Source organism: Nasonia vitripennis, chromosome 1 (assembly GCF_009193385.2).
Source record: "Nasonia vitripennis strain AsymCx chromosome 1, Nvit_psr_1.1, whole genome shotgun sequence".
NCBI classification, from domain to species: Eukaryota; Metazoa; Arthropoda; class Insecta; order Hymenoptera; family Pteromalidae; genus Nasonia; species Nasonia vitripennis.
In genome coordinates, this window is record NC_045757.1 from 17,461,703 (window position 1) to 17,474,115 (window position 12,413).

General features: G+C 39.5%; 2 protein-coding genes across 21 annotated transcripts in view; one reads left to right on the plus strand and one right to left on the minus strand.

Annotated features, from left to right (window-relative positions):
• Nucleotides 1–12,413, minus strand: part of LOC100116175 (exopolyphosphatase PRUNE1) — a 62,458-nt gene that overhangs the window by 21,294 nt on the left and 28,751 nt on the right. The window contains exon 1 of one of the 3 annotated variants that reach the window (XM_032595851.1): nt 298–368. The exons of the other annotated variants lie outside the window; for them this stretch is intronic. The gene's annotated coding sequence lies outside the window, so the exon portion shown is untranslated. Of the gene's footprint in view, nt 1–297; nt 369–12,413 lie in introns of those variants that run through there. 3 annotated transcript variants of the gene reach the window in all.
• On the plus strand, nt 347–12,122 carry LOC100116145 (inositol polyphosphate-4-phosphatase type I A). Of its 18 annotated transcripts, none has more exons than XM_001600639.6 (17): nt 347–627; nt 1,499–1,664; nt 3,198–3,290; nt 5,297–5,452; nt 6,077–6,277; nt 6,980–7,307; nt 7,383–7,637; nt 7,724–7,810; nt 7,893–8,053; nt 8,125–8,308; nt 8,382–8,943; nt 9,001–9,511; nt 9,954–10,219; nt 10,300–10,517; nt 10,638–10,957; nt 11,051–11,318; nt 11,411–12,122. In XM_001600639.6, the coding sequence occupies exons 2-17, from the start codon at nt 1,547–1,549 to the stop codon at nt 11,541–11,543; spliced, it is 3,861 nt and encodes a 1,286-aa protein (XP_001600689.2). In that variant the 5' UTR covers nt 347–627; nt 1,499–1,546; the 3' UTR covers nt 11,544–12,122. The 18 variants fall into 18 exon arrangements, with proteins under 18 accessions (XP_001600689.2, XP_008208190.1, XP_008208183.1 ...); XM_008209968.4 differs by having other exon boundaries at nt 9,915–10,219; nt 10,635–10,957; nt 11,411–12,102; XM_008209961.4 differs by having other exon boundaries at nt 487–627; nt 6,875–7,307; nt 9,915–10,219; nt 10,635–10,957.

The following is a 12,413-nucleotide window of genomic DNA, read 5'->3' on the forward strand; positions in this document are numbered from 1 at the left end:
CCTACACCGCCGCATACATATACGTACACAATACACCGCCCAACAGTCGTGAGCCAACAGCGGAGCGAGCGAGAGAGAGAGAGAGAGAGAGAGAGACAGAGCGGAAAAGCCGTCATGAATCGATGCGCCGCGGGCTGGCCGCTCAGCTCTTCGCGGGCCCTCTGCTTCGGGAAATATAAATAAACTATGGCCGGCCCCGCGAGGGCACGGTCCTCTCTGCGCGCTTTTACCTACTTCGGAATTCAACTGCTCAAGATGACTGACTCGCGCTTCGTGTGTATAGGTACCTAAACTTGCCTGGAAACTGCGATCCGAGTCCCGCCGAGTGAGTATTAAGCTGACCACAACCGCCTACGAGGAAGAGAGACAGAGACGAGAAAGTGTCTCGCCGCTGAGAGAGGATATACTTGTATACACACACAGGATAGGACAGCGAGAGAGAGAGAGAGAGAGAGAGAGAGAGAGAGAGAGACAGGAAGGGAGAGGACGTGTGTGCCAATAATGTTTTCCATGTGCTACTGCCGATGTCGCACTGGCAGTGATGCACTTTCCAGCTGATTGACTCTGACTACTAACTGCCAACTAAGTGGGCCACTGCTGCTGCTGACTTGGAAGAGGACTGACAAGGTTTGTGGGTTGACTTTCTGCTTTTTCTGTAGGATTGTTGCTTTGCATTGCTGATTGTTTGGTCAACATTTGGAATGTTGAGTCAACTTTGGGTGTGTTGTGTCAACAGTGCGGGAAAGGTTGTTTCAAACTGTGCACTGCCTCTTATACCGTGCTGCCATGTATGTTTTTCTTTGGATATTTTTAACTTAAGCACTGTTTGGGAGGAGATAAGAGTTTTGACTGGCTTGTCTGAGTTTCAAGATTTGTGTGTAACAGGAATTTGTATCTCAGTTATGACATAATTGATATTTTCAAACATTTTGCGTGACACTTATCTGTTTTCAAGGCTCAGGCCTATCTTATCTATATGTATGTACATGCAACTATAAATCGCGTTACTACAGAATATGTGTAATAATTTGATTAGTTTAGTCCAATATTTTACCAGCAAGATTCTTTTAGATTACCTCCTTTTTTAAATCGAACTTTGACAAAGCTGTATATAGAACATAATAGTATTTGCAAAGGATAAATTGATCCTTGCGTTTTTATTTTTAATCATTTGCACCAATTTCACTTGATGTCATAGAAATTTTAATTCTACTAGTATATTTTGGTACACGTATTAAACTTATTAGCTCTGCAGATTCGCTTGTGGCTCTCTTGAGACTTGACCCTTTTCAAATATTAATACCACTTGCCACACTTTATTATTCAAGCCATTTTACTTCATTGCATGGACTAGGATGACTAAAAGAAGGAAGAATTGTTAAGAGAAAGATTTTTTAAATTCAAAATTGAGAATATTAATTTATAGTGTAGAATAAAAGTAAGCAGGATTAAATTTGGTCAAATTTGCGTGTTGTTAAACCGATTTATAATTTTTCAGAGAGATGCCCTACTGTGATTTTGAAAAGATGTGGTAAAATTTATCAAGATGAGGTTTAACAAGCAGGAGCTGATGACCCTGGCCACTCAGCCTTCCCAGAAATTTGAGAAGGAAGGTATACTTTATGTACGGGAGCGTCAGGAGGGCTTCTTTCGTAGAACAGAGAGTAAGTCACTGTACTTTGATATATATTATCTTGAATCTAAGGAATGCTTACTTTATGCGTTCACTTGATGTACACCAATCATACATCGTCTAGTTAATAAGACAGCTGCATGTTCCTTGCTCAGTAACATTTAAGCCTCGTTCTTAAAAGAGAAATGCAGGTCTAAATTATTTTACTAGCTGAATATCAGTGATTGGAATAGAAGATAATTATTTATTATATTATAGAAATTTGTATAAGATGTTTACATTTTTGTGTTTGAAGATTGATTACCAGTAATTACATTGAAGTAATTTTATAGTTTACTTTAAGAATAAGCTATGTGAATAGTATAGTTTTTTTGCACGAATGAAATTCTATACAATTCATGTTTTAGAATAATTCTTCCAATATTTAATATTGTTAGAATGTAAGTTTTTTATCAGTATTATTTTTAATAGCAATGTTATTTTATGCAGTCAATGTTGTATTTATACTAGATTATTCCATGTTAGTTGCTAGAGATTTTACTTCTCACAAACAATCCTGAACAAATTCTACACTGATACAGCATGTCATTGTTGATACAGTTTTGCATAGATATTTCAAATTTTAAAATAATATCTATAGATTTTTTGTATTTTTATTCATAAATGAATGATCAAATTCTGCAAGTGTAAATTAGAAAAATAATGTAGATGTACAACTTTATAAGCAAATTAAGTTGATGTGCCAGATAAAGAGCTTCAATGGTATATTTTTCGTTTCAGTATATGATAATGTAAATGATGATAAATTTAATACAATCAGAAGAGAGTTTATAACTATATTGATGGAAAAGAATTCTTGTCTTGAGCTTGAAGTGAACATGTGTAAAAAAAATATATATATATATAAATATAAATGATTGGTGGAGGTAGTCAAAGTCAAACGATTCAAAGGTCAATCGTTTGACATGAAAGAAAACGTGGCATTGTAAATTTATTCCATCAAGTACTTGTTCTGACCTCAATATTCTTATTCATACTGTCTCAATTAATCCATCGCAGTAACACAATTATTTTTTGCTAACTTGAATAAAGTCGATTTTTCGCGCGATGGAAATTAGTAGATGCAGCCAAAATCCTGTTTGACCAACATTTTTATTTTCCAATACAATATTGGCGATTAACGATGTATTAATTGCATTCTAACGAAATTTGTGTTTTTCTACCATAAAGTTAACACACGAAGTTATGAAACTAAAAACTGATTTCTTATCTAATCAAGCTTTTATTTTAAATAATCAAGGTTGTTTTCGTAGATTGTTGACCTTATTTTATTTTCTGGAGTGTGTGACATCTTTTTTATGAAAAATAATGTTAGTAAGAAGCAAATGTTGGTAAAGTAGGAGCATAATTGATGAGTTTAAAATCCTTATAACGCGGGAACTTACAAAAGGAGTCCCGGTCATCGGCGCGTAATTTTTAAGTGTTTTAATCAACTTATAATTTTAATCAACTTGTATATACGGGGCATGGCTAATAACAATCAGTACCTCCGTAAAATTTCCAGGTACAGGTAAAAAACTTGACAGCAAAAAACAAAAGGGAAAAACACATAAGACTCTGCGAGACTTCAGTTGCGTTTCAGCCAGCACGAGTAAAGGTACCATCGAGCGCATTTTACCATTAACAGACCTTGATATTTCTTCCAATGAGTTCTGGTTCTATGGCCGCTAAAAAATTCAAACTACTTGAAAGAAATGCCTTGGTTTGACAATATCACCCTTCGACACTGTCCTTGTACCGTCGAGCCCTTGGACTCTTCCGCTATACTAACACATCTCTGAGTTTATGATTTAACACCTCCGTGGTTGCAGTATTTAGGAAAAACCGTCACCGACAGTCGTGCCGAGTTTGCTTCATATATTTGCCTTGCCCCAAGTGCAGCAGCCTATTTTTAATACATCGATAATTCGAACGACCTGTAGCTACATAAAATGTGAAGTAAACTTAATAACGTACGTTTGGTAACACACAAACAGCGCACATAAAGAAAATTTGCCGTCAAAGAAATGAAAAAGTAAGTTCATGATGCAGTTGATGATGATTGGAACGTCTCTTATAGATTGCTGACTTTTCGTGAGGTTTTGTATTTTAGCAAGTTTCTTTTGTAACGCGAAAAATGTAGCTTGCCAATAGAATGAAACTCGTACGTTTATACCTATCGACAAACCGGATCACAAGAACATGGATAAATTCCGATCTCGCGCGTTTTCTAACACTCCCACTCTGTACGTCATCCACTGATAACAAAAAAACGAAAAAAAACTCACATCCAGCGTCGACTCGATTTCTCCATGTTCTTAAAATACGTCGGCTGTACATAAATACAACGCAAGTGCAACACACACACACGCACACACACACAGCCTGCACACGCGAGTCGAGCCGAACACACGCTCTCATTCACGGCATGGGGTTAAAAAGATCGTGTGAAATATTCACAACTATACACGCACGCCGCACAGAGCCCGCGAGCAAACATCAGTATCAGCCAAGCTCCACGCACACAACGATAAACTTCGATAAAGTCTGCATACAATAAACGTGTGCGCGCGAGCCATGTGCGCTCATTTTGCGCGAGTACACGCGCGCATCAATAACAATCCACAGTTTACAAGCGGCCTGCTGCTCGCTTACGTAGTTTTCGGTTGTGGTGCTGCGCAAATCATATATATGTTTAGCGAATGCTTGTGCTTATTACGTATAGTATATTATACAGGCATGCTTTGTTCGAGCTTGTACTTTTTTTCTTTGTTCTATAACTCACATGGGTTTGTCTTTTCTTTTTTTAACTTTGATAACCAGCTCTTAGTGTAGAAGTGTTTTTACCTCCAGTTGTGTACGTAGTCGTGTGTGCTCTCTGGTATAGAGGAAATTTTTCAGGAAGAAAGGTGCGGTTGTCTGCTTGAAGCGATCGATTTATATACATTATACTTGCACTTTTTTGGTTCCATTGGAAGGTGTACCAAGTGCGACCGAGGAGTTAGCTCGAGCATGAAATAGAATCAGCGAAGCGGATCTGATCGCGATGAAGTTATAATCCGCGAATCGCTTCAAGAAGAAATAACCGACCTTCTTCCTTCGTCAATAATTTCAGCTGACGTGAAAATATCTTCTCCCTTGTATACCGAATTTCGATCAATAAGACGCGCGAATTCCTCGGAATTTTCCGCCTCCTATAAGTAACTATAGGAGATGTATAACGTAGACGCTTTCTCACGTCAGCTCGAATTATGGCACTTCGGTATAAAAAATCATTCCTCTGCATCTATATACGCCCCAGCTATTATTTTCCACAAGCCTGTAATCTGCGTCAACCGAGCGTAGTGTACAAGCCGCAAAAGCATCATCATCACCCCCCTGACGTCCCTGAAACCAGAGATAAAGAATATCCCGCTCGCTCGCATACGCGCAGTGACTCGTCCCCTTCCCTCTTTCTCTCTTTCCCTCATATGTATACGCATCTATAGTCAGCCTCGTTCACCCAACATCACCGTAAATCTGTTTTCACAACGTTGACACAAAGCGACGACGAGAGGCGCGCATTGGCGCACTCGCTCGCAACGGCTGATTCTTCTAATCGAACCTCTTCGATTTGACTCGCAGTAAGCCTCGAGCGCTGGTGCAGACTCCGGGGCAACCTCTTGTTTTACTTCAAGTCGAGGGAGCAGTGGTCCGAGCCCCTCGGCGTCATCATCCTCGAGCAGTTCTCCGTGCGCGTCGAGCAGCCGACCAATCAGATTCCTTATGGCTTCAGCATAGGTAAGCTCTTATTTGAAAAATAAACGATCACTTTTGATACTGGCTCGCACATCGATGTAAATTTTGAAGACAAGCGAGTCTTTATAACAGCGACGCGTGCATGTGGCCAATTATCGCTGTGCCTGGCGCACACACTGCTGATTAGGCACTTCCGCGGTCAGCGCAGAAGCCGGCGACAGGCTGTAAAAAGTGGGATATCCCTCGCTCAAAAAAATCGCAGCCTGACACACTGTCGCGCATAGTAATTCAAAAGTCGCCGAGAGCTAACTGTGTTTACACGCTTAGTGCTGGTCGTATATAGTCGACTGACGTTGCTGATGAGCATATTAATGCTCTCGCAACGGCTTTCTTTCGAATGTACACACAGCAAGCGCGACGACGGACGTACAGCATCGTTTTTCAAAGAAAAATTTGCCCGACGCGTGGAAATTCAATATTCCTCCTGGATACGCATCCATATTCTGCAGAATCCATAAAAAAATGCGAATCAATTAAAGCAGCGCTCGCGCAATTCATCACTTTCACGAGCGCTGCTGTGCGGTCGAGGATTCCAAAAATAAAAACGACTACTCTCTAATACAATAACCAACGACCTCTAATGCTCACACTCGTCTCCAATTGCAGTGTTCGACGGTGGAGTCTATCAGCAACTCGGTGCCAATTCCTCAGAGGAGAGGGACAGCTGGCTACAAGCTCTGCAGTTAGCCAGCTACGATTGCATGCGCAGTCAGCTGTTGGCGCTCAGGCAGAGGATGGAAGCTACAAGTGGCCATAAGCACGACACCGACATTCAAATGCTCAGGCTCAAGCGCGGCATTACCACAGGTTTGTCATGTCACGCGTTCGAGAAAATGGATTGTATGTTTGTGTATGTTATGTGACCAGACTCACGGTCGCGTTGTCTCTATGTATAGAAGCACTTGTGAATTTCAAGTCGGAGGGTTCTCAAGGTGGAAGAATTATGTTATAGACTCTTCTGTTTCGAAAGTTATGACAACTGCTCAAGTCGAAGGCGTTAAAAAATTATGGGCGTGTAAATTATTACAAGAGAGCACTCAAGGCTCCATTGCATCGTATACGATTTTACTTGCCATAACTTGTTGAATAAAATTCATAAAGAGCCGTTTTATACGTTGGACTCACTGTATAGAGCCGGAGCTATAACGTTTTTCACTTAGATCGGTAGGTGACAGCAGCGGGTTTATGACGCTATTACACGCTTTTATTGCTTCATGATGTATATACCAAAGACAATTTCATCGATTAAATGTATCGAGAGGACTGACATTACAACATGCGCTTTTTAAAAATTGTAGGATATAATGATTTGAAAACCCTACAAAAAGCATCAGTGTTATCCCATGCATCGAAACACATTAAATTCTGTTATAAAAAGATGCCCTGTGTGTACTCTTGCTTCAGTTCAACTAATCGGCAGCTCAGTTCCGTTCCTACCCATAGCGTTAAGGCAGTACCCGTCAGTAGGCCTAAGCGAGCCCCTGACCGAAATGCGCTCTTGCTCAGCAGATCCCGCGGAGATACCGATGTGCGAGATCTCGTTGGCGTGCGACAACCTGCTGTGCGACGGTCACGGCCGGCCGCCGAACCCCGTGCTCGAGGTCGATGTGCAGACCTGCCACGCCAAGACGTGGGTCAAGTACGCGCGCACCGAGGTCGTGGAGAAGAGCAGCAATCCGGGCTTCTTCACGACGGTGAGCTTCCGGGCGAGCGATGGCATCAGCGCCGAGTGTCGGCTCCGCATCACCGCCTACGACGTCAGGGAGCGGGTCAGCCAGACGGCCACGCCGATCGGCAGTGCCATCATGACCTTCAGCGCCGTCCAGGACACGCCGAGGTAGGTCTTGTTCATCTTTTTTTTCAAATCTCAACGCAAGTTCTTAGCTAATTTATTGATTCGACATTGCTGCAGATTGAGGATCCCGCTAAAATCGGCAAAGGCCACGACGGTGGGCTTTCTCACGATCAACGTGTGGAACCTGGAAGCTGAAGATAAGGGAAACAGTACTGAGAGTACGCCTTCCAGAAATGTGCCAAGTACCGCCAATCAAATGTATTGTCATAGGCGTTCACAGTCGCTTCCTCCGAGATTGGGTACGAAAATCAAACTCCCGCATCAGGGACAATTAAAACTTCTATTTGCCAATCCGCATATCCAGACGTACAGGTAAGCTCGAGTTGCGCGTTTCGTGAAACGGACAATCGATTAATTTTTTTTTACCAATTATTGCAATTCTCTCGCGATGTTTGCAGATTTCATTCTGGTCTGGGTGGTGATATCTGCGTTCACGAGACAATGGCCGAAAGCAAATTGTGTTTTCAATTTCCCCAGCAACTGTTGTACGTTCAATGTTTGCACTTACCACTTCTTTGTTTTGAATTATAAACCAAATGCTAATTTTGAGGGGAAAATATTTTGCAGAGGAATTTGGATTCAAGAAGAAAAGGAGCTTTTGCAAGAAGTGGCCGGCATGGGCGAGTTGAGGGAACCTTGGCATACCAAACAAGTAGAGCTTCTGGATCGGCATTTGCACCTTTTACATTCTTATTCTCAAGCCAAAGAGAATCTTGCCGCCTTTAAAGGTAGAAATTGAAAATTCGTTAAAGTACATATTATGCTTATACCTCTGCTGCACGAAAAATGTCTTATACAGGGAGCTACTTTAAACAATCGTCACGGAAGAACGAGAGATCGTTGGAGTTTGCACCTCTTAATTTGCATTTACAAAGAATGTGGGTCCATAACGATACCTTGAACAAATGCGGACTTTACGATTTTATGAGTGTCGGGGCTTTTACTGCTCATTCTCACAAAAATAAAAACGGCGGTCTTTTAAGGTGCGTAAATATTTTTGCTAAACTTTGATTTAAACTTTCAAACATTAACTTAACTTCTGCTCTGTTTACACAGGTTAGTGCAAGCATTGAAAGAATCTCCAGTACGAGGTACTCAGCTGTACCAGGGAACGTCAAAGATCTCAATGGCCCACGATGCGATCCAAGCCATCAAACAACTTCGCCGAGACGTAGTGGAAGCGATGCGGTCACTTATGAAACTGGCGAAGGAAAAACAGACTAGTGGTATGCTACCCATATGCGAGGATATGGTCTCAAAGACTCGTATACTTCTCAGCCTTTGGGATCCCGGTCTGGTAGAGGAGGCGCTTACGTTTTTGGAAGAGCATAAAGTAGCCAAGGTTCAGGAGGACATAAATAACGATGACTCGCTTACCCTTAACTTTAAAGTCAATCAATCGCTTTCCCCGTACAAGAGAATCACGCAGCAACTGAATTTCGATTTAAGAAGTCCAGATTTCGACGAATTCGTAACGCCAGACACTCCTGAATGTGTACAAGACATTTGGGCGAAGGAAAGCGCGAAAAGCAAGTATGTCAGTTTCGCAGCGAATAATGAGATTAATAGTAATACGGAGAAACAGCAGACTGATGAGAATTTCGTGATATTCCCAGAGGTAAGATTCACTTTTTTTGTAAACGCTTACACAATTTCATAATATCATAAAATGCAGGTCGAGGACGAACCTAAAGAGACTGATACAACCGAGACTGTCGACAAAGAAAACCTCAATGGCGAAGACAACAATAACCACAATAACGAGGACGAAGAAAAAGCTGAATTCGATCGTGTCAATGACTTGGACTTGAGCAAACGCTTCCTTGATACACAAAAGATGTGCAATTCTCCCTCAGCCAATTATTACAAGCCAACCGATGAACCCGAGCCCTGGGATCTTACACAGCTGAATATTGAGGCGAGCGTTATGTGCCTCGTATCAAAAGTGAAGTTCCTTTGTGGACGTTGCAGCAGTCCTGCGGTGAGATTGCGTAATAAAAATGGTATAGATAGAAATCAGACGCTGAAGAGTTGTCTGGCCAATAACAGGGGTAACGCTACTGCAGTAGTGACGATTCAACCGAAGAACGGAATCAAGAGTGAAGAAGCGAGCAAATTACTAGAAAATGGGGCGCAACAGAGCGGGACTGATAAGCAGAATTCTGCTGCCTCTAAGGCCAAAGAAGGTATGTAAATTATTGATAATTGACGTTGTAATATAGATTGTGAAAGGGGTAAATATTACTTGTTGATATTGCATGCTTGTAAACACTTGAAAAGATCAGTTAATTGCGATAATTTTGTTTCATTGGTGGCAAATATATAGGCATTCCCAATGACAAAATCTAATTAAAACTTCTTCGTTGAGTTCACTGATAGTGCTATAAATGTAAATTTTAGAGTTTTCTAAAAATACGTGTTCTTATGGTCGATGCACAAGTTAAACGCACATTTCATTACATACGTTCTTTTTTTATTTTTATCCAGAAACACAATACAGAAATTGTTTACTCATAAAAATTCACAATCTTCTTGCATACTATTTTAATTTGTTAATTCATATTCATGGAACATGCACGCTTTACATAGGGGCAACTGTGATTTATTGTAATACGTCTTCCGATAAAGTGTGCCAAGCTATGGACTCCATGACGCGAGTGATAAAGAGTAATTCCAACCAAAGGAATAAATTTACGGAAGGTCTGGACTTTGCCTCGATCGTCGACTGGACGAGTGAATTAAGGCCGAGCATGAAAAAACTACGCCAAGCCATGGACGGCCTGTTAAAGACAGCTCGGCTAACACACTCAGTTTTTAGAGTGCAAGAGGATACTAAAACAGCCATTCGTGTGTGCAATGTTCGATATCGTCGAGATGTGTGCTTCAGTCAAGCGGTATTAATTTAAATTATTTTTCAACTTTTATTGCTTTAATAATAACTAATTTATTCAAATTATTTGTTTATATTATATAGCTGACGGCTCTAGTATCTGGTTTGATGGCAAAACTTTGGTGTCAACGACCTGATCCCATGTTTTTACTGATCTTAACAACACTGGGTCCACTTGTGTCCTTTGAGGGCTTATTAAGTTACTACGGTGATGAAATTGATATGTGGGGGGATATGGCTGTTGCTGTTGAAGACATGCATACAGTCACCTTTACTTTGTCACGGTGCGGCATCCATACCAGGTATAAAACAAAACTAGACTTTTAAAATTCTGTTTTGAAATATTTCAAAAACAATTCAACATTTTTAAAACTTCATAAAACCATGATTTATGCAATACAATTATGAATTAATTTCAGCAGAGTAGATGGGAAATCAAAAGCCACACAATTTCCGTCGCCCAGAGTGATCGGATCACGAACTGCTTTGACGGTGCTTCTTCCTGTGCCAGATGCCATATATTCCTTACTTCCGTTAGTACCCTCTTCCAAGCAAACTCTCTCTTTCAACGTGACGCCCGTATTTTTCAATATCGGAATCAATGAAATGGCTTCTCTAGCCGAAAGCCTTGGAACAACAAAATCTCAAGAAAAAAGTAATGTGGATAACTTTGACCGACTAAATGAGTATTATTTAAGATTTAAGAAGTTAAATCTACCAACTGAACCTGCGTCCGCAAGATGTAAGTTTATTCGGAATTGAATGATCAAAATTAATATAATTGTGCTGAACCTATTTTTTTGTTATGATTTATGTCTTGTATCATTATTTGTAGTTGGAACACGATCGGCTCTTAATCAAACTTTGGCCGACATGATGATCAATCTAAAATCTTCAGTTCAAGCGAAAGTAAACAAGAATGTGGAGATATTACAATTATCTTCACAGATATGCAGACGTATGCGAGGGTTAAGATTTACGAGCTGCAAAAGCGCAAAGGATCGCACTGGCATGTCCATTACTTTAGAGCAAGTTAACATTCTTGCAACAGAGTATCATCTGGCTGAACATGAATTAATTAGAGCTCTGGACTGTATGCGAAGGTAAAAAATTTTGATAAAAACGTAACATGATATAAATTTGTTTATAAATTAAGACTGTGACTAAAATGATGAATATTATTTTTTTTCTAAAGCGAGGGATGTCGAAGAGAAAACACGTGGAAGAACATTGGGGTGCGAAAATATGCATTTAACAGCCTACAGATTATGACTCTTCCGAAACAGTATCGACCACCAATTGGTACTTACGGCTCGGCGCAGACTTAATTTAGGTGTTACATAAATATAATATTTTAATGTCTTGTTGTACAGACTAGTTTTTTAAAAATACTACAATGTAATGTAGTGGTCACGTGTGTGAGAATGACGATTCGACGATAAATAGACAATTAGTACGAAAATCAAGTATAACTTTCTTTGAAGGTGCTATTATTACTGGGATAATTATTGGTTATGATTAACAATCAACCTTTTTTATTATTGTCATATACTACTGCAAATAGTTGTAAATGCTTTAAATTAATCGTTGAGTTTGTAGCAAATTGTACAGTGCCATTGTTTTCATAAGTTAATTCGAAAAAGTAAACAAAGCCAACTCTAAATAAATATATTGTTTGTACAATGATTGCAGGGAGAGATGAAAATTTTGTTTATTACAGTCATGTAAATACGAATTAGTGCGAATATATTGCTCATAAAAATATTTTAGAATTTTATTATAATCATTATTCTTACTTTTTTATTTATTTTAATATAATTCATTGAAATTTATTATATTTAAGGCATCGTAAACCGACAAAAATATCTGATACAGTTATTAATAAAATAAAATAATTTAAAAATGAACTTGATGAACAACATTTATTTTGCCAAAGAGAACCCCAAATTTAGAAGTACAGTATTTGTATAGTGTATTAATGCATAAAGCACCATAGATGCTAGATCACTGAATAATAATAGTAATAATTTGAAACTCCAGTAAACATGGTGGACAATAGTTTTGAAATATATTATTCATCTAGATTATAATTAATAATAGCTGAATTATTATACATTTCGTATATATAGAAAGTGACATGTATGATTTTTTGCATATGGTTTTTGGTTGCCAATTTGTCACAGATTGCAAAAACAAAG

Excerpts from the sequence above, each read along its gene's own strand:
- LOC100116145 (XM_008209961.4), top strand. The coding sequence starts at position 1,547 with ATGAGGTTTAACAAGCAGGAGCTGATGACCCTGGCCACTCAGCCTTCC. Across the intron at positions 10,518-10,634 it reads CGGTGCGGCATCCATACCAG|CAGAGTAGATGGGAAATCAA; the intron begins GTATAAAACAAA and ends AATTAATTTCAG. Across the intron at positions 11,319-11,410 it reads GCTCTGGACTGTATGCGAAG|CGAGGGATGTCGAAGAGAAA; the intron begins GTAAAAAATTTT and ends TTTTTTCTAAAG.